The sequence below is a fragment of the Erpetoichthys calabaricus genome, chromosome 1 (assembly GCF_900747795.2).
Source record: "Erpetoichthys calabaricus chromosome 1, fErpCal1.3, whole genome shotgun sequence".
NCBI classification, from domain to species: Eukaryota; Metazoa; Chordata; class Cladistia; order Polypteriformes; family Polypteridae; genus Erpetoichthys; species Erpetoichthys calabaricus.
This window is the reverse complement of record NC_041394.2, coordinates 20,067,851-20,090,456: the sequence shown is the minus strand read 5'-3', so window position 1 is coordinate 20,090,456 and position 22,606 is coordinate 20,067,851. Positions and strand designations below refer to the sequence as shown.

Below are 22,606 nucleotides of genomic sequence, written 5' to 3'. Positions count from 1 at the left end.
TACCATATCCGGAAGATACTGTAATTATATGCCTCTTTATGGGGATTTTTAAACTCAAGGATTCTGATTGTGAAGTCAGGTTTCGGGTTTAATGCATTCACGAGAAACTTAAGAGTCTCTTAACATTTTGCTGTGACGCCATTTTATTTTTCATTGGGTGCTGCCATTTTGTGGTTTCCGTCATCATGGTTGCTGGGATTGTGACTGGAAGGGTAATGGCTTTGATGGGTTAGTAGGCGATGAGTGGTTAAACACTTGTTTCAGTTTCATCTTATTTTTCAAGACCTTTATTTTTCATTCCCCGATTCTCAGATCTTTTGCTCTTGTCCCTAACCTTTGAATTTTGATCTTGTTTTGGCTGCATGGTGGTTTTGATCTCAGGTAGGGTTTTTGACTTTGCTTATCTCCCAATTCTTTTCATAAAAAAACACCTTGTTTTTCTTTGAGTCAGTAAAGTTGTAGTGTTGGAGAAACGTCATGGATTAGAAGGGCGAACCAGTAAGGATGGAGTGAAGGCAGGCAGGGGTCATTTCATGAAAGTTCAAAGGATCCAAGCAGAAGAACGTCAATCTGAATCAGCCGACTTCATTCTTTTCAGAGTCAGTGCTAAACTAAAACTCAGATTATTTCCTGTCCGTTTGAATTGTGCTTGCACAGGACAATCCCTAATCTTTGCATATTCTTCAGGCAAAGGGTGGACGCCCATCTTTGTTACCAGCAGCTTATGTGGGCGTCAACAGCATGACGGTGATTTTCTTCTGACCAACACCACCATTTTCGACTCTGTTAGCATAACCACAGCCATGTAGTTTGGTGAAATGCCTAATCGCATGAACACCAATGTCGTTATGTGTGAAGTCGCCTTGTCAAGGCTTTAAAGGATTGGAGGAATGCATTTCTCAGCTTTCTAGTTGTGAATAAAAAAATGTAAACAGTGAACAAACCTTTTGTCAATTACCATTTTTTTAGGGAAAGAATTTAGAATAAGGGCGCTGTGGTGAGTTAGGCGGGGTGTTGATATATTTAATTGTTGGTCCATTTTTGATGGTTTTATTAATTTATGTTGGCGATGGACGCGCATGTGTCGATATGCATTAGCGTTAACTGATGATCGTCAGTCGACAGCAGCGCAGCAATCAGGAGGCACCAGCTTTAAAGGAAGAGGGTTTACTGCAGGAGGAAAGAGAAGAAGGTTGGTTGTGCTGAAGCCAAGAGAGAGCAATCGCTGGGTTTGGAGAGTTAATCACGATGAGGACAAGTTGGGCAGCCTCCATTAGTGTGTGGAGAGCAGGACGGAGGGCTGGGTGAGAGCGCCGCGTGCTGGATGTGCTCTTGTCAGATGAACAGCTCAAAACAGGAGCTGGCAAGAGGAGGAGATGCCACAGGTTCTGGAGGGAGGAAGGAGTTTTGAGGCAGTGGCATCCGGGTAAGGGCATGGCATCCTGGGAGCTGTGGTGACGGGTGGAAGTGGCAGCTCCGTGAACTACGAGTACCAACAGTCTAGATCCTGAGGTGGCAGATCGGTGGGATGCGGTGGGGCTGCATCAGGGGAAACTCCCATGATCCTGCCAAAGATGGGGGAATTTACCTCTCCATTGGGAATTTTAACATATTTATTGGAATACAAATTTGAACACCCAAAGACACTGATTTGATTTTATAGCACAATTTATTTATTGAACTATTTATTAACTGTTGGGATATGCACCTTTAAATATACTTTATTTCTCTGCATTTTTAATAAACACTGTTACTCTTTTGACAAGTAAGTCTCACTTTTTTGCTCCATGATTATCGATGACCCAGACACAGGAAGGTGACATTGACGGCAGGTCCAGAGCGTCACAACCTCGGCTTTGACTTTTGATTTTGTTGTTTTTGTTATGTTTGGATTTTGACAAACGGTTTCCTCGTCTTTATTTTGGTTTACAGCGTGGCCCAAATTTCAAAAAGCCCTCACTCTGCTCGTCTCTCTACTGCTGCCCATCAGATTCATTGTAACCATTTTTCCACAGCGGTTACACCTCATTTAAAATGTCACCTCACATCACAACATCACCACAGCTGTTGCCTAGAAACCGCAGGCCCTGCCAATAGTGAAAGGGGGGCGTGGCCAAATGAAAAACGCGGACGTGTGCAGTCCAGGAGATTTAAAAATATCAGACTCCATGGTGCAGGTTTGGAATGCTGCTGGCACCAGAAAAAATGCAAACACATCGGGGATTATTTTGGATTTACAATCGGATGTGATGTGCCGAGGATTTCAAGGGTTATTTTTCAATATGCAAATGTTGACACCAAAAATATGACTGAATGTTTAATGTCACTGCACTCTGACTCATCTTTAGATGACATTTTATATTCACTTATGTGAAGACGTTACGGGTCAACTGTTTCTGCTATTGGATGTAATATTGTCCCAGTGAAGAGTCCCGAAATGAAGCTCATCCTACAAGGCTTGAGCAGTCAAACGTATCAATCAAAAAATAAGAAAGTTTACAAATGAGGTGAGGACATTCAATCCGTCGGGCTCAACTTGGCTTCTGCAACCTGATTTCACATAGCCAGATGCCATGTATATTATGGGATACCCTCCCTCATGCTGCCAAGTTGTTCAAATCTTTTTAAATGTCATAACTAATCACTTAAACCCAACGCAGAACTTCACACCACTTGTGAGACACGTATCAGCACATGAGCCAACTGAATGAAAAATACGAGGAGCAGCAGCTTGTCAGCTCAAAACGACTGTCTGGAATATTCAGGTTTGGAAATCCACAATCTGGAAATGTGGGCCAACTTGGTGAGGAAAACTTTCTCCATAATAATAACAAGCCTCGAGTGTGATGTGGGAAATACCAAGCAAAGACACGGAAAGATCTCCAATCACACATCAACTTTCATGTCTCACTCAAAACGCAGCTGCGTCTGTCCAGGGTCTTCTGCACCTTCAGTTTGCTTCATGGAAAGGTTTAGGCAATGAGTGAGACATTTCAAATGTTTTACTTTAGTAAAATTGAAAGCAAAAACAATTCACACAAAATGAAGAGAAAAAAAGGAAAAGTTACTGCACAGGATGTTCCTGGTTAAGGCTCACATATCTTGTTACATTTCTTCAAGTTTCTTTTCATTACCACATACGTACATTAGGGTGGTCCACAACAAAAGTGGCTATGTGATTAGTAAACAATAGAAAAATGAAAAAGAACATTCTAGTAGAAAGTAGAAGTTTCCAGAATATTCTAGTAGTAAGAAGGATTTTCAAAAACATTCTAGTAATAAATAGCAGTTTTCAGAACATTATAGTAGTAAGTGAAAGTCCATCCATCCATTTTCCAACCCGCTGAATCCGAACACAGGGTCACGGGGGTCTGCTGGAGCCAATCCCAGCCAACACAGGGCACAAGGCAGGAACCAATCCCGGGCATGGTGCCAGCCCACTGCAGGGCACACACAAACACACCCACACACCAAGCACACACTAGGGCCAATTTAGAATCACCAATCCACCTAACCTGCATGTCTTAAAGTTGCCAGAATATTCTAGTAGTAAGAGTTTCCGGAACCTTAACTCCCATTTAATATTCTAGTATTAAGGAGGAGTCTCCACAACATTCTAATAGTAAGTGAAAGTTTCCAGAATATTCTAGTATTAAGTGGAGGGTTGCAGAATATTCTAGTAGTGAGTAGGAGTTTCAAGAACTTTCTAGTAGTAAGTGGAAGTTTCCAGAACATTCTCTAGTATTAAGAAGTTTCAAGAACATTCTTGTAGTGTTTCCAGAACATTCTAGTAGTAAGTGAAAGTTTCCTGAATATTCTAGTAGTAAGTAGGAGTTTCTGAAACCTTAACTCCTATTTAATATTCTAGTATTAAGGAGGAGTTTCCAGAATATTCTAATAGTACGTGGAAATTTCCAGAACATTCTAGCATTAAGAAGGAGTTTCAAGAACATTCTAGTAGTAAACTGAAGTTTCCAGAATATTCTAGTAGTAAGTTGGAGTTTCCAGAACCTTAACTCCTATTTAATATTCTATTATTAAGGAGCGTTTCCAGAACATTCTAATAGTAAGTGAAAGTTTCAAGAATATTCTAGTTGTAAGTGGAGGGTTGCAGAATGGTCTAATAATGAGTAGGAGTTTCAAGAACTTTCTAGTAGTAAGTGGAAGTTTCCAGAACATTCTAGTATTAAGGAGTTTCAAGAACATTCTTGTAGTAACTAAGGGTTTCCAGAACATTCTAGTCATAAGTGAAAGTCAGTCCGTCATTGTCCACCCTGCTATTTCCTAACACAGGGTCATGGGGGTCTGCTGGAGCCAATCCCAGCCAACACAGGGTGCCTGGCAGGAACAAACCCCAGGCAGGGTGCCAGCCCACCACAGGGCACACACACACACACACACCACACACCAAGGACAAACTAGGGACAATTTAGGATCGCCAATTCACCTAACCTGCATGTCTTTGGATTGTGGGAGGAAACCCACGCAGACACGGAGAGGACATGCAAACTCCACACAGGGAGGACCCAAGAAGCGAATCCAGGTCTCCTTACTGTGAGGCAGCAGCGCTACCACTGCGCCACCGTACCACCAGTAAGTGAAAGTTTCCAGAATATTCTAATAGTAAGTAGGAGTTTCCAGAACCTTAACTTCTATATAATATTCTAGTATTAAGGAGGAGTTTCCAGAACATTATAATAGTAAGTGGAAATTTCCAGAACATTCTAGCATAAATAAGGAATTTCAAGAACATTCTTGTAGAAAGTACGAGTTTCCAGAACATTCTAGTAGTAAATTGAAGTTTCCAGAATATTCTAATAGTAAGTGGAAGTTTACAGAACATTCTAGTATTAAGAAGGAGTTTAAAAACATTCCAGTGGTAAATGAAAGTCTCCAGAATATTATAGCAGTAAGTGGGAGTTTCAAAAATGTTAACTCCTACTTAACATTCTATTATTATTTAGGAGTCTCCGGAACATTCTACTTCTAAGAAGGAGATTCCAGAACAGTCTAATAGTAAGTGGAAGTTTTTGGAATATTCTAGTAGTAAGTAGGAGTTCATTCATTTCAAAAACATTAAGTGCAAACTTCTACTTAACATTCTAGTATTAGGCAGGAGTTCCAAGAACAATCTAGTAGTAAGTGCAAGTTTCCAGGATATTCGAGTAGTAAGTACGACTTTCAGGAACACACTAGTATTAAGAGGAAGTTTCCAGAATATTTTAGTAGTAATGGGAGTTTCAAGGGCATTTTCAAGGTTAATAAGAGTTTCTTAGAGTTTTTTGCAGACTACGCAGAAATTTTTAGAAACATCTCATAATGACTGCTGCCTAAATAAAGCGTTGTAAACTTCACAAGTGGCAAGTCGTTATTGATACGTGTAACAGTCGTAACAGTTACTACCGAAAGTCAGTGTTTGACTTTCATATTGGAGTTACTGAACTAATATGACTTCATCGAGTTTAAGATCTGACCCATAAAACCAGTTGCTTGGAACGCCAGTTAGCCATTTGTCTACCACTGGTGTACTCCAAACATCTCAATGATGATCCACAGGGCCAAAGCAAAGGGCCTGAATATGTGCACACACATAACTAGGATAACCCGGTCAAAGCTACAAATCCACCGATGTCATTAAAACGGTGCAAAAAAGAGCTAAAGGCCATCATCAGCCACCACAAATCTGAAAATAAGTGTGGTCATTTTCTGAAGTTTCATAAATATGCTAAGTCCTCCGTGCGCTGTGAAGTAAACAATGCGCGATCCCCCCTTTTTACACCCTCACCCCGAGCCATCGATGATTTGCTGTATGAACATTGGCTGTTGTGTCACCCGATAACGCTGTTTCAACATATCTACAGCAAATAGCTGGATTACAACTAAGTGAACACTTTAATAATTTGTTTCTGTTGCGCGCAGCACACTCTTCTGCCTGACTGTGCGATTGCACCCTACCCATACGTGTCGTTCTTGATTAACACGCAGCGCTGCTGGGATAAAAGTAGCGCAGGGATTTTTCCTTCTGTAAAATACGCATGACGTTAGGTTACTCGTCACTTTAGAAAGTAATCGGACTACGTAACGCACATCACTTTCAACGTGTCACCCTACTGCTCTCGAGGTTGTGCTGCTGAGTTTAGCACTGCACGTTCAGATCATCAACATACTGTATATTTAGCGATTTCTGAAATACCGAGACAGATTACTTCAGCCAGGGAAAGGAATCATGCGATCGCCTGAACATTCATCTCGTGGACACTTTCTACCTCTGCCAGCTAAGCGGGTGATCAAAGTGCAACAGACATGCGCAGATTACAAAAAATCCTTAACTGTACCCCAGTTAGGGGTTTACACGGCCAAAGATCTGGGCTACTCGCAAAGAAACATACGTCTGTTAAGTCTGGAATACACTGTACGATTTTAGCCATGATTTTAAGCCTGATTTGCAGTTTCCTCAGATTTCCTTTTCATTGGCCGTGGTCTCACATGCAGTATGAGAGGGGCTGCGATGCCCGATTGTATCTTCAGATTGGACTGTCATACGATCAGAAGCATTTCTGTTGTGTCAGAAATTTCAGTCTGCTGTCTTGTAGTGTGAATCGTCTCATTGGCTGATTTTCTTATGTCGCCACCAACTTTCCCAGACTTCATTGTGCAGCGACTGCAGTAAGTGTGCTGTGCACTTTGGGTGCTGTCGTTGTCGTGCTCATTTTTTTTTTCTTGTTTGATTTCAAAAAGCTAAAAAATAATATAGAAAGACACATACGACTAAATGGCCAACAACAGTATCTTTGAAAATTTTCACTGGAAAAACAAAATAAACACACGCAATAGTAGATATGTAAAACAGACAGACCGTCTTGTCCTTCCCAACCATTTGCGTGTCCAGTTACGCATTTTTCTTTTCTTTGTAGTTTCAGAATACAGTACAATAAGCATCATTGTTCTGACCATATTGGTTTTTTGAATAGTTAAATCTGTGCTACCTGTTTTCAGCTAACCAACGAATATATATCTGTGTTAATGGCCATTTGGTGTGGGATTTGTAAAAGCAGTGTTAATGTTTCATGCACCATCTGTTGGAATGACAAATGCAATGCATATGTCTCTGTTATATGCCATTTGGTATGGGATTCGTAAAAGTAGTGTTAATGTTTGTGATGCACCATCAGTTGGAATGGAAAATGTAATGCATATATTTCTGTTGTATGCCATTTGGTACGGGATTCGTAAAACCAGTGTTAATGTTTGTGATGCACCATCTGTTGGAATGGAAAATGCAATGTATATGTCTCTGGTTATGCCATTTGGTATAGGATTCATAAAAGCAGTATAAATGTTTGTGATGTACCACCTTTTGGAATGGCAACTGCAATGCATATGTCTCTGTTATATGTAATTTGGTATGTGATTCATCAAAGCAGTGTTAATGTTTCAGATGTGCCATCTGCTGGAATGACTAATACAATGTATTTTATTACTAAAAATGTTTGTGATTAGCTATCTTTGGATTATAGAGATATAGCAACCAGACAAACACATAGATACAGACACTTATACTTTTATTAAGGTTGATGTCAATAAACAAGGCTGTCCGTCTGGGCCATTTTCACAAATATTGTGAGCAGCCAGTCATGTACTACTCTGTCATACATTGCAAGTAGTCACTTGATCGTGATTTCTAAAAACTCCTCAGTGTACGTGTGGCATTAACCAACATTCTGAGAGACCAATAACCCAATTTCTCTAACCAGAATTAGGGTTAGCAGGGCATGTTAGGAACCAGGTTTTTGTGAATAACCAGATTATTAAAGTGCATGTAAACGCTCTGAATTTAAGATTTCAGTTTTTTCGGTGCGTTGGCATATAATGCTCAAGGCACCTAATTTGAAAGCCCTCGTCTGTCTGTCGGTCTGTCTGCCTGCCTGAAACAACTCCCACCCCCAATTCTGTTGAGATGTGGCACACTTGTTCTTCAATGCAATTTGTAAAGACAGTTCAATTTTCAGTTCAATATCTCGAACATATCACGATTCACAAAGTTTTAAAATTTCCCATTGAAAAGTACTGGCAAATTGACAAACTCTTCCATCTTAAAACGGAGAAACATTCTGTGTGACTTCAACTAGGAATGAGTTTACTGTCTCAGTTTTGAGGGAGGTTACTTGAACTTGTCTACTTTGTTTATTTTGTGTATTTTCGTCTTTTATTCATCTGACAGCCACTCAGATGCCCAATGCGAGGTGATGGCATGATGGCAGGCACAGCACGGGCACAATCAGCTCACACAGCGCTGCCTCTTCTGGCTGCTTTAGGTAATTTAAGTAACAGAGGACAAAAAAAAAGTCATTACTCTATAGATAGATAGATAGATAGATAGATAGATAGATAGATAGATAGATAGATAGATAGATAGATAGATAGATAGATAGATAGATAGATACTTTATTAATCCCAATGGGAAATTTACATTCTTCAGCAGCAGCATACTGATACAATAAATAATATTAAATTATACACGGAGCTGCTGAAAAGGCTGCCACTCAAGGGGAAAGCAAATACGTAGGCAGGGTGCTACCATTAAGGCGGATTAGGCATTGGCTAAGGGTGCAGATCATAATGGGGGGGGGGGGGGGGACCAGCAGCACGGTTGGGGCACTAATAAGCTTGGCCTAGGGTGCAAAATAATCTAGCACTGGCACTGGTTGTAAGCATATATAAGACTGCGTTGATTAAACAATATTATCTACTAATTATTATTGTAAAGAACCAACCTTATCAACCTGCAGCTACATGGTGTTTGAACAAATTAATAACACGGGAAAGACACAGCTGCCCTAACTGATACAAACACAGGGCGGGTTCAGAAATGGACAGTGGTGTCTGGAGGTGGGGGGCTTCATTGACTTAAGCCCCTGATCTCTGGCACCCAGGCCCTGATCTTTCAGTCCCAGATATAAATGAACAATCACAGCAGGCCCCTGATTGTCTTGCCCATCGTGTTACCAATCACATTCCTGTTATTTAATAAATCAGTTCCTTTCCAAGTTCTTACTTATGTATATTATTTTAACGAATTACTGCGTTTAACTCATATTAATAACTGGATGGGGAACTTGCTTCAGTTCCTTTTCTCCTTTCATAGGGTAACATTGATCCTGATTTGATGCTAGTATTGGTCATTTTGTATTAATAGACATTTTTCAATTGCTAATTATTGGATATGGTTCTATTGGGTTTACTTTCAAAAATGTTATGTTTATGAATATTGCACAGCAATTAGTCAGAGACCCTCCACCACTAACACCCATCAGTCGATGCCATTGTCACATGTCTTCTGTGTTTCGTAGCCATTGAGCCACCACAAGCCACTTTTGTGCTCCGTTTTTAACTCAATTGTAAAGTTCTGTTAAAAAGCACACATTTAATGGGGTCTCCTAACAGATGGAACTGCATTATATTGTAGCTATGAATTTTGAATATGACTTATTGTTGCAGAAGTATTTAATAAATAAAAAAGTAATAATTAATTTTGGGATGAATTAAAAACAGAATGTCAAATGCTTCAATTTTCGTATCAGTTAACTTAGAGGCCGAACGATCCCGAGTGTTACGTCACGAGACATTGTCTAACTTGTTTTATTTCTAATGAATTTGTTAAAGGTTCTAAAATCCTGTTTTCGCTTTGTCATTCTGAGGCTTTTGCTTGCTTAGGGAAAAATGAATGGTGGGAGTTGGAGCGTCACAGTGGACTTTTGTTTAGGTTCCTTTCATGTCCGTGCGGGTTTCCTCCAGAGAGCGCAGAACGAACGGCCCTCGTAATTCTGCCCGCTGTCGGTGTGCGTGTGTCGCTATGGGAAGGCCTCCCGAAGCAGCATCGGAGTAAACAGTTTCAGAAAACAAACGGCCGATTGCCACGTCTTGATTTGGGAGTTCGTGCCGGTGGTTGTTTACTTTGTGTCTTCCTCCAGAGAATGTCCCCAGCTCGCTCTCTCTCTCTCTCTCTCACTCTCACTCTCTCTCTCTCTCGCTCTCACTCTCTCTCTCTCTCTCTCTCTCTCTCTCTCTCTCTCTCTCTCGCTGTCTCTTTCTCCTTGCAGGATGACAGACCCTGTAGTGATGTAATCCTGTTAGGTACTTTGTCTGCTCTCCGTCTCCCAGGCAATCGGCTGTTGTTCCTAAAGAGCGGAGTCCCTGCGGTCCCTCGACAAGGCTGTTCTTTGCTGCGTGTCTTCCAACGAGATCAAGGCGTCAACGAGCTCGTGCTAACGAGGTCTGCCGTCTTCTTACATGTCCCCGACCTCTGCCGGCATTACCTGCCGTCTTCAGCATCTCTAAGCCTGTCAAACGAAATTTTCATCGGTGATTAAACTTCGGCTCGTTCTCCGTCCCGCTGATTATAATTAAAAGTGTGAGTCAGTTCTTGATCGAGTGCATTGGCAATTGGCAGAGCAGGGATTCTGCCAGATGGAAAACGGGGTGGTTGCACGAGCGCCAAGTGAAATTGCTGGCAGTTTTAAAAACAATCAGTGAATATATAATGTCTGAACGGCTGTTCGGCCGTGTGTGAATCAGAGTTATGTTTTGATGTTTTTTTTCTTTTATACTGGACTATTTTTTCATACGATTTAATGTCCTAGACAATCCCCATATAATTATAATCATAATAATAATAATAATAACAGCTTGTCCCTAAAGCCGCCTGAATAAGCCCCGCCCCCGATGCTGAACTGGATTGGGCGGGTTTGGCCCTTCATCAGTGGAGGAGTGTGGGCGTGTCCGCATTAAAAAAGGCGCACCGTCAGGCGGCGTTCGGCCCTTGATGAATGGCGGAGTGTGGGCGTGTCCGCATTAAAATGAGGCGCACCGTCCGGCGGCGTTCTTCACAAAAACACCTCATCAGTGGCACTTCACTCACTTAGTTGTGTGCAGTGCAGGATTTACATATAAGCTACACAAGCTATAGCTTAGGGCCCCCGCCTACTTGGGGGCCCCCAAAACAAATTGTCCGAGTGAGCAATTGTCATATATACTTAAATATACTGCAGCATTATTTGTCCCAATCAGGCCCGGCCTTAGGCATAGGCGAAGTAGGCGACCGCCTAGGTCCCCGGCGTCCGGGGGGCCCCGGATCGACTCCTTGGTCTAATTTTCATGCATTTCACAGAGCTTCCAGGGGGGCCCCTGGACCCCCCTTTCGCCTAGGGCCCCATAATACCTAAGATCGGGCCTGGTTGTGTGGTAGAACCATCGCCTGACTAAGAACCACTGCATTGCGGGAGAGGTTATTTGTCTATGAAGTTGGTTCTTCATGCTTTGAAAAGACTCCGAAAAAATGGAGAAAACCAAAATGTACCTCATGTACATCATGATGCAGCAGATCAAGCCGACCTGAACTGAGCCTGTGTGAATGTATGTGGTAAGAGACCCTTTAAAATTAGGGGCCTATTGGTATTTTATTAATCTGTTGTCATCTTTTACTTATGGAGCTTGTTATGGATCAAAATAGTTTTTTTTTTTTTTCTGGAACCTTCATGTAGGTGTCTCTTTTATTAACCAAAAATGTTCACCTGTGGCATCAATCTGAAGAACGCATCCGGTACCTTTATTTGTAATACTGTACTGAAAGTGTGGAGTTTATATGGTCATTGTTCATCCATTGCCCACTCTACCATTAGAATGGAAATGGCCAGGTGCGTGATGTTTGTTGCATAACTCATGATCACTTCAGTTATCAGTTACACATAATCAGTATTAACGGATGGGTGTCCTTTCACCATTAGTGTAGGTGTGTTTCCCAACTGGGTGGAGTTTGCAGGTTCTCCCCATAATAGTGTATGTTTCTACAGGGGACCTTGATTTCTATCCATTCCAAAACAAGCAGCAGTCTGGTTGACTGATGACCAATGTCATAACTTACCACACAAATGTGAGGGTACACCCATCCAGGGGACCACATTTTTGCATGATACATTACCCCCAGATGAGTACACTCCTAAAAATCATGGTTCATCATTGGCACTTTATTGGGTTGTGTGGTTCCTCGTGGAACCCTTGTTTGACAAGAACCTTTCCATTCTGGGAAGGATTCTTTGAAAAGTGTCTTAATACGTAAACACATCAGAAATCTTTAATGTCTATTATACAGTAGGTGACCTAGTAGGACACTAACTGATCAAGAAAATGTGAAACAGATCAAGAAAACATGAACCCTTTGGGATTTCAAAAATTTGATATCATACTGTTTGCGGTTAATTATGAACCCTAGAATGGATCTAATTACATACAGTAAAGGTTCTTTCTGGAATCTTCCTGTGGATGATACCTAATAATGGTTCCCCAATGGCTTCGCTCTGAAGAACCATTTTGGCACTTTTAGTTTTAGGAGTGCATGTGGTCAACCCTGCCGGGATAGATGGAGACTCCCCGTAAACCTGAGCTGTACAAGCAGTTTAGAAAATGGGCAGATGAGTGCATGTTGGGTGTGTGTGTGTGTGACAGTAGGAGATGTTCCTGCCTTGTGCCCTGTGATGGCTGGGATAGGCTTTACCCGCCCCATAACCTTGCCCCAGATAAACAGGCTAGAAAATGAATGTACATGTTCCTGTATGACACATAGAAAAATAATCTGCCCACTCTGCAATGGACTGGTGCCCCATCCAGTGCTTGTCGCTTCAATGCACCTGAAACTACCAAGATAAGTCCCTGAATTTGACAAAATAGAGATGGGGGATCTATAATAATAATAATAGCAATCAGATTTTTGTTTGAACAGCCAAAGGTTCAGAATGAGCCCCGTCAATGGCAGATACAAGAGGAAAGCATGCTGGGCCCAACCCTGAATAAGATGGCAATTCATGAACATTAACTCACCCGGAGCCATTTTACAGCAGTGATGTCCTGTTCAGATGGGGCTTTCTGGCAAAACAAATATGAAACTTTGCCTCCATCAATGTTTACAGTGCTTCACTTATACAACATATTAATTAGCTAAGTATTGTAGCGCCTCTTGGACCAGACCTCAGACATGTTCCACAGGTAGCCAGGGGGGTAAGAACACCTGGAGAAGCTGGCTATAAAAGCCTTGTGGGGAGGTGCAGGCACAGCACTTTAAAGGGCACTTCGACGACATCTCTCGACTGCTAAAGCCCGTCGGCCCTGAAGCGAGGAAGTCGTCGTGGACCCTGGCCTTGAAGTCAGCTTACGGACCCCTATAGAAAGTGTGGCAGACGGGTTGCTTCTGACCCTGGGTGAACAGAGTGAACCATAGCCAGGCAGGCAAAGCCGCTGGGAGCACATGCTGCTGCTGAAGACCTAAGGCAGCGTGGTGGAAGAAGCCAGAAGACTTCTTTATAGCCACTTGGTGTAAAGAGGCTAATTCCATTCCTCCTTATCTGGCACCCCCGGGTCATTACAATATTATAGAAAATCTTAAGGGGATTGACAAGCCAGGGTGGTTATGAATCAAACGTTTCACAACCAGAAGTAGAGAAGGTCCAATTAAAGAATCTGGGGCATCTCAGGGATGCTGTTGCCCCTGCCTAGCAGATGATGAACGTAGGCCATGCATCTACTATCATTTATTACTACAAAAATGCATGATTTTGCTAGAAGGTGATGAATGCTCTTAAAAACAGAGATGCCAATGTGGTTCTTCCGAGTGATGCCATAGGGCAGCGGTTCTCAAACTGAAATAACAAAAAAGGGGGCGCAAATGTTGCCATATATGGTGTAATTTCACTATTCGTAGGGAAATTTTAAACTTGTAGCGGTGTATCGGCAGTAAAAAATATAGGAATAAATTTTATTATGGTTTTAAAAAAATGTTAGGGGTGCGCGATTAAAACTGTCATGAAAACTCGGGTCGCAAATACTTAAAGGTTGAGAAACGCTGACTTAATAGTTAAAGCAGTTGTAAACACCAGGGGGCACCCCTGAGCCCCAAACCACAGACACAGCACTACCCAACACAATTCCAGGCTCAAATTAAGGATTCCTTAGTTGATAAGTCACCTTCTTCACTCGGATGCCAGTAAAATAAACCAATCACAATTCCTCCTTCCTCCTCCAGAAGAGCGTTGCCCACTGCCTCCCAACTCCGACTCCCTGGAATTGCTTCCAGTCTCTTGTCCCAGTGATCTGGAACACTTCTAGGTTGTGCAGAAACCTGGGTAGTCCTCTCCCAGCAGTGCCCTCTGGCGGTTCCAAAAGACCCCAAGAAGGTTGCGTTTCCAGACTCCAACTCCCATGCCACCCTGAAGGTGTCCTAATCGGGTTTAGTCCTGAGTTACACTGCCACCTGCCATGAGGGGGAATGACCTGCTCCTGGTAAGCCCATTCTCCTGGTCCCTCCCTTATGGCCTCCTGGGCGGGTATGAAACTTTTTGTTATCCCAGCCAGGATGCCTGTCCCTCCTTCTGGGCACCCACACAGTATAACTTCTGATACGTGTTGACTAAATCTTTTTTTAAAGGGCACCTTTTCAAGCCAGTTTTGGGTTGCAGAATCCAGCACCTTGAGGCGTAAGTTGAGGACCAGTCCTGTACAGGGTGGCAGTTAGTGCCCTCACTCACTCCCACTGGGCCAGTTTAGATGAACCAGTAAACCCAACATGCGTGGCTATGGGAAGGAAAAAATATAACGTATACAAATAACGGTCCACACAGACACAGACAGACCATGCTAGCCATTTTTGTCTTTGTGTTAGTACGCTCCCCACACATTAGCTATTAGGTGAAGACGGGCTGAGAGAGCGAGATAGTTAGGGGAGTGATTAGTTGGACCAGAATGGACGATGCAATGATGGGCAATCTAGCCAGGACATCAGAGAAAATCCTAAACTGTTCAAAAGATGCCCAGGGATCTTTTTCTGACCAGAGACACTCAGGACCTCCACCTTAAAAATAAAGGTGCCAAATGAGTTCTTCTGATATGTCACTGGGGAAGCTTTTATTACTTCTAGAAAGAACCTTTACTCATTTTTGATTCATGTCTACTGTCGTTCAATAATGAACTATGAATAGGTGGCAACCAATTTGTGAAATACCAATGGATCCAGATTTCAAAAGCACTCTCTCTGCATACAACAGCACACGCTAAGTTCAGGCTTTGTCCATCTGATGTGTAGCCCGCCATACATTACAGATTACCGTTTCGTCCTCATATGCGGACCCTTTTCAAAGTCTAAAGAATCGACTTCATATGCAAAGAATCCTTCCCAGAATTCAAATGTTCTTTGTCAAGCAAGGGTTCTATGAAGAGCCACACAACCTAGTAAAGTGCCACCAGTGTACCAGAGTGTATTCATTCAATACGTTTTTATAGCACTTTTCTAGCCACGTAAAGTGCTTTATGTAGACAGAGGGGAGCCACTCTAACCACCACCAATATGCAGCATCCATTCTTGTGCCAGTACATTCGCCACACATTCACTGTTATTAGAAAAGAAATAGTTATTATTACACTCTAGACAAGAACAGGCCATTCAGCCCAACAAAGCTCGCCAGTCCTATCCACTTATTTCTTCCAAGAAAACATCAAGTCGAGTTTTGAAAGACCCTAACGTCTTACTGTCTACCACATTACTTGGTAGCTTATTCCAAGTTTCTATCGTTCTTTGTGTAAAGAAAAACTTCCTAATGTTTGTGCGAAATTTCCCCTTAACAAGTTTCCAACTGTGTCCCCGTGTTCTTGATGAACTCATTTTAAAGTCACCGTCTTGATCCACTGGACTAATTCCCTTCATAATTTTAAACACTTCAATCAGGTCACCTCTTAATCTTCTTTTGCTTAAACTGTAAAGGCTCAGCTCTTTTAATCTTTCCTCCTAACTCACCTCCTGTAGCCCTGAATCAGCCTCATCGCTCTTCTCTGGACCTTCTCTAGTGCTGTTATGTCCTTTTTGTAGCCTGGAGACCAAAACTGCACCCAGTACTCCAGATGAGGCCTCACCAGTGTGTTATAAAGCTTGAGCAGAACCTCCTGTGACTTGTACTCCACACATCAAGGCGCTATATAACCTGACATTCTGTTAGCCTTCTTAATGGCTTCTGAACACTGTCTGGAAGTCAATAGTTTAGAGTCCACTATGACTCCTAAATCCTTCTCATAAGGTGTACTCTCGATTTTCCAACCACCCATTGTGTATTCAAGCCTAACATTTTTACTTCCAATGTGTAATACTTTACATTTACTGACATTAAATTTCATCTGCCACAAATCTGTCCAACCCTGTATGCTATCCAAGTCCTTCTGTAATGATATAACGGATTCCAAATTATCTGCTAATCCACCTATCTTGGTATCATCTGCAAACTTAATTCGGTGTTGGTGAAGGGGTGATAGAGATAGTTGAGGGGTTCTTCATAGGGGAAACTTTCTTAGTTCCATAATGAACTAGCCACTTGAAGTTTCCAGAAAGAACCTTTATTCATTTAAATCCCTATCTACTGTAGTTCAATAATTAAGCATGACTAGATGGTAACTGATTTGTGAAATACCAACAGGCAGGGGCGGACTGGCCATTAGGGCATTTGGGCATTGCTCAGTGGGCCCCGGACTGTGGTCTGGTCATAGGCCAGACATTTCATGAAATAAATTTTATGTACTGGTTACTGTTTTCCCGGGTCCTCCCTGCGTGGAGTTTACATGTTCTCCCCGTGTCTGCGTGGGTTTCCTCCGGGCGCTCCGGTTTCCTCCCACAGTCCAAAGACATGCAGGTTAGGTGTATTGGTGATCCTAAATTATCCCTAGTGGGTGTGAGTGTGTGTATGTGCCCTGCGGTGGGCTGGCACCCTGCCCGGGGTTTGTTTCTGCCTTGCACCCTGTGTTGGCTGGGATTGGCTCCAGCAGACCCCCATACCCCCCCGTGACCCCCACCCCGTGACCCTGTAGTTACGATATAGCTGGTTGGATAATGGTTGGGTTAAGGTTGGTTACTGTTTGACATTAAAATTAATTTTCTAAACTACTAAACTACTAATCATTATCTGTCCGGTACTGTGATTTATAAAGTCCTATATAATATGCCATATTATGTCATCAAGTTGTTTTAGTTGTCAGTACACAACGTCGCAGCGAAAAATTTGGTCAATAATAATTAGTTTAGATTATGTATTATGCATTTTATTGTTCTCTGGTCGTCGGCGTGAGCGATAATTAGTGGTCTTCAGCTGTGATTATTAGTATGATGAAATAAAGTTATAAAGCACAGGATAGGAATTTTTCATATTAGGACGGAACATTTCTAGTTTACCGTTAAGTTAATGGAACATTTCAATCTTGTGAGGTTTTCATTATAACCTCGGTTATCATTTATTCCATTGTTAATGAGCAGCTGCTAGGGTACTGGCACTTGAACATGACATTGACATTTGACGTGCACTCTAATAACGTTTTTATTTTTCATTAAATTTTATTTCTAAGCATTTCGTCAAATTTTAAGTTGTGTCTAAACAACAGTGTACAGATAAAGTTTAGACAGAGTTCATATCATAGGCGCATAGCAAGTAGCGAGCCGGGCACTCATCACAAATTTTAAGAAAATTACAATGAATAATGGGCCGAGTGGGTCGACCTCATCACCTCACTGGTTGAAGGACACCCGGGCCAGTTTGGAGACCCAGTTCACTCCTGCCAACAGGTTCCTCATTTCTAAAGCACAACAACACAGGCGGAGTTCATGGGTTTATTCATCTGATGTATCCTGCTAGGTAGCCTGCCGTACATTAAAGATTTCCATTTTGTACCTCATATTCGGACCCTTTTCAAAGTCTAAGGATCTCACTTCATATGTAAAGAGTCTTTCGCAGAATTAAAATCTTTTGTCTTTATCCAGATAACGTAGCACGCAGAGTGGTGGTCCCCTCGACAGTCGTATCCCTCAGGTTTGTGTAGTATGTTATGCCATTGCTCATTCAGTCAGTCAGACTGCTTATTAGGGAGTGGATGAACGACTCCTTCCCAGAATTAAAATGTTCTTTGTCAAGCAAGGGTTCAACGAGGAACCACACAACGCAGTATTGTACCAATAAAGTTTCAGTGTTTCTAAGAGTGTACGGTGCCTAATTAATTAATTAGCACATTTCTAGCTACTCGCAGTGCTTTACATAGACAGTGAGGAGCCCCTTTAACCATCACCAACATGTAGCATCCACCCAGCCATTCTTGTGCCACTATGCTGAGCCCACAATAGCTTTTTGTGTGATTCAGGGGTGACAGAGACAGTTGGGGATGATTAGGGAGACCAGAATGGACAAGGCCGTGGTACGACATCGGGGCACACCCTACTCTTTTCTAAATTCTAAATATGGCCAGGGATTTTTTTATGAGCACAGAGAATCAGGAGTTTGGTTTAAGTTGTCATCTGAAGAATTGCACCGTTTATTTAGCACAGAGTCCTCGTCACTGCACTGGGGCATTGGGATCCACACACAAACCACAGGGTAAGCGCCCCCTGCTGGCCTCACCAACACCTCTTTATGCAGCAACATAAGCATTCCTGGCTGCTCCGCCATCCAAATATGCTTAGCTTGAGGGGCTTGAACCAGAAGCCATCAGGTATGACCACTGTGCCACCCACTACCCATATACACATACACGTGCTGTACAATTATATCACAGTGTTTTATATCAATTACTTTTCATGTTTTTTTATAAAAACGCCGATGAATATCATTAGTTTCAGTATTCACCCAAAAGTTGTTTTTTTGACAGCAAAATGGCTCATTCAAAACACTAATTAAAAATACAATACTTATTTAATTAAAGAAATCGTTACGTTCACTAGGAAGAAAATAAACCCTTCACCCACCCCCGAAACTTTATAAGGAATGTAAAAGTTTGCCAGCCGAGTCATTGGACACCAAAGAGTGATTTGTAATGTGCCGGATACAAGATTGTCAGTTCCTTCCTTTGTTTTTCTTGCTTTAAGAAAACAAAAAAGATTTCCCGGATAGTAAACGGCCGCATGGAGATTCGGTACAGCCTGAAAAATCTAAACACAGAAGTCGGGATTAAAAAATAAAACCGCATATCAGATAGATTTACTAAAGGTAGAAAAGCCGTCGTTTCCAACAGCACGGACCTGCGAGCTTCGCACAGGTGTTCTTCCAGTCTGAACGCACGGACATCTTACAGGTGTGAGTTTTTTTTTTTATTTTAACCAGCAGACCGAAGGGGTCTGTCCTAGGAAGGCACCTTATAAGATTTAAATATAATATGCATATGCAGTATGACAGGCAGCATTTCACTCGGTATAAAGCGAGTCCCCTCTCGAGAGCGCCGGCTTTGTTCCTTCGGACCAGAGCGGGACGGTCTCTTACCATTGCCATTATTTATTGCCTCGCATTGCGCTACCATGACTGTACGAATTCCGTTTCGGCCATACTAAGCAAAGCGGGTTGATCGAACTAATGAACATGTCACATAGGCCATGTCACATTCCCGGCAAAGGAACACAAATGAATAAATAAATAAATAAATTGTGCATCAAGGAGACAAAAGCGACGAGAGAGTGTGCAGCTTTCAGTCACTTACCCGTCAAGCTATCGTAACAGTCAATCTCGGTGCACTCGATGAGTCGCTTCTGCTCCTCCGTGAGCTTTGTATTGGTTTTGCTGCGCAGATTGACCTCGGAACCCGTTGTGCCCTCCACGACCAGGACCCCCTTAAGCTGGAGCAGTGCCCGGTGATACTTCCCGATCGCTTCTCTAAATTTCTTCTCCTTGTAGCAGCGGTTCCCTTCCACTTTAAACTCCACCGCCTTTTGAATTTTGGACTCCATTTCCACCTCCGCATTGACTCGGTAACACCCTCCACCGTCGCCGCCTGCCGCCGCAGCCAGACTCCGACCGCCGGCCTCCGGGTAGCTTTTAAGGCTTTTGATCGAATGATGTTTGGCTTCCATGTCTTTCATTGACGCTGAAAGGCCATGTCTTTTAAATTCAAACGCCTGTTTTCTCTGAATGATCTGAAACAATGTACTGTGCATAAAGGATTGGAGACACAGAGGAAGAAAAATAAATAATAAATAAATTGTTTTTAAAAAAATGACAGGAAAAAAACAGTCCCAGTCTCTGGTCCAGCCCCTTTTCTCTCTCACGCTCTCTCACTCTCACTCTCCCACCTCACTCTCTCTCTCTCTCTCCCTCGACGGCTCTCCCTTCTCGTAATAAAGACAGGGCGGTTGGGGCCGCTCCTCAGTCCAATCGCGTCTCCAGGCTCGCAACCAAAAAGCTCAGCTTCAGCACCACAGACAGCGACCGGAGCAGGCGCTGAGCGCACGGCATTCTGGGTAGGGACCATTGCACCTCTCTCCCTCGTTCGCCAGTCTGACATTCACAAAACCAAACGGTAGGAGAAAGGGAAAGGAAAGGGGGCTCGAAGAGGTGGGGGTACGGATCGTATTTAAAATCTTCTCTATTTTTTTGTTTGTTTTTTTTTTGCACTGACATTTATCAGTCTACACAAGTACACATTGAGCTTACCAGCAGGTGCGCCAGCAGCGGTGTCTCCATTGGTGACTTTACTTTTAAACATGGGCGGAGCTTCACATTGAGGCTTGGGGGGTGGGGTGGGCAGACGAACCATAAAAAATATACGCATTTTTCAGACTCTCAACCGTATTGCTATATAATTATATCGTATCCTAAGTCACTCATCATAATATAAAGAAACAACAAGACCTAAATATTAATATACGTTTAAAACTTTGAAAATATGGGGAAAAAGTTATAATATGACCTAAATATTACTTTCAAAAATACGTTTAATACTTTGAAATTATGAAAAAGTACAAAAGTTCCATTAACGATACTGAAATAACAGGAGTCTTATTTGCCGCCCGATGCTTCTTGGTTTAGAACCCATCTTTCCCTTCGTTCCTATATCTGGATAAAGGGGTTTAGAAAATGGATAAATTGATGTAAGGTTAAAGCACTTTGAAATTTTGATTTGCTTCATCAAATTTATCTGAATATATTGTCGTGGAGCTGTGTCTGAAGTTTTGCTCAAACCGTCGCCACCCCAAAAACGTTTGGACAGTCCGCCAGATCACGGGCACCCGCGCGGGACTTTACGGTCATTTGAAGATCTGCATGAGGAGCGGCGATCCAACGCGTAAAAGAGGAACATACTGAAAATAAAATATATATAAAGTTGAGATAAATATGAAACAGCAGAGTAATCCGTAATTTGTGTAGTAGAGAAAGGGTACGTGGCGTTAAATGATCGTATTCGTTGATTAATTACATTTTGATATTAGCAGTTGTCTTAAAAAAATAACCTTTATTGTAGATTTAGTGTAAATAGTGCATCTGTTTTTTGGGGCGGATGGGGGGAGGCACCCTTAAACTACGCAACTATCACCTTGTCATATTATTTTGCGTCTTACGTTGATGATCAGTCATTTTACAAATGATCTGCAGAAAAAGTATATTAACTGAGTACATGCATGTAAATGGAGGTAATAAAACAATGTTTTTACATTCATTGTGTTCATCAGAATTATTTATGAACGGTTTGAAGTCGATTAATTTTATTTTCTTTTGCCCCGCGCGTCCAGCCTCATCGGTTCGAGGAAACCTCCACTTATGATATGCAGTTCTACTCGTCTTGGTGTCTACTTATACAAGATGTCGACGGGGTTTCCCTCCTATTTTAGACCGTCTAGACCCGAACACCCCTCACTTTTTTGGTCCGTATTTTATTTAGGAAATCACACAGTTGTGATAAAGAGTAAAACAATGGGTGTCCTCAGCAAAAAAATGTTCCGATGGACCTGAAGTTATGTAGGCCGCATGAATCGACCCCATAAAAGTGGAAATTGGTAATGCAGGCCTTTGGGGGTCGTTTAATGCTATTTCCAAGTTGCTGATCTTGAATATGATGAAAGTTTTGATATTTGATCCTTCACAGGTGGCGCTACCCCTCAAAGAGCTACTCCCACATAATAAAAGCCACTTATAATGCACTTCTGCCTCATGATGTAAATCATTACCTTTCTTATGAACATCCCAATTAGGTCTGCTTACACTAATTCAGACTTTTTGTTTGCTTAGAGGGCACTTTAATCCAAAGGAACTTACAAAGGAGTTCAACAAAATCAAGTAAACATCAGTCTGGGGGACTGTTTGGGAGCAAGTGCGACAGGACAAGGGTACAAAATTGATCATGTGAAGTGATGAACTCAGAATAAAATAATGTCAATGTCAATTTATTTATATAGCACATTTAAAACAACATAGGAATGCTGTGGCCAAAGTGCTTTACAATAATAGAATAAAAGAATCCATCCATCCATCCATTTTCCAACCCGCTGAATCCGAACACAGGGTCACGGGGGTCTGCTGGAGCCAATCCCAGCCAACACAGGGCACAAGGCAGGAACCAATCCTGGACAGGGTGCCAACCCACCGCAAGAAAGAAATAAACAAATAACATAAATAGAAATAAAAATATATGAACAAAAATAAAAAATAAAATAAATAATAAATAGAAGTGATGTTATATAATCACAATGAGGAAACCATCAGTATTACTGAAGGTCACGGAATGCAGGTGAATAGAAATGAGTCTGTAATCTCGTTTTGAATTGTAGATGACTCCT

General features: G+C 42.1%; 1 protein-coding gene across 1 annotated transcript in view; it reads right to left on the bottom strand.

Moving 5' to 3' along the window:
• The window catches only part of ttc9b (tetratricopeptide repeat domain 9B), a 122,249-nt gene extending 101,998 nt beyond the window's left edge, over positions 1-20,251 (bottom strand). Inside the window, exon 1 of the mRNA XM_028796136.2 lies at positions 19,537-20,251. Coding sequence (XP_028651969.1) covers positions 19,537-19,990 — 454 coding nt within the window. The 5' untranslated portion in view covers positions 19,991-20,251. The remainder of the gene's footprint in view (positions 1-19,536) is intronic.
• Between the last annotated feature and the right edge of the window lie 2,355 nt (positions 20,252-22,606).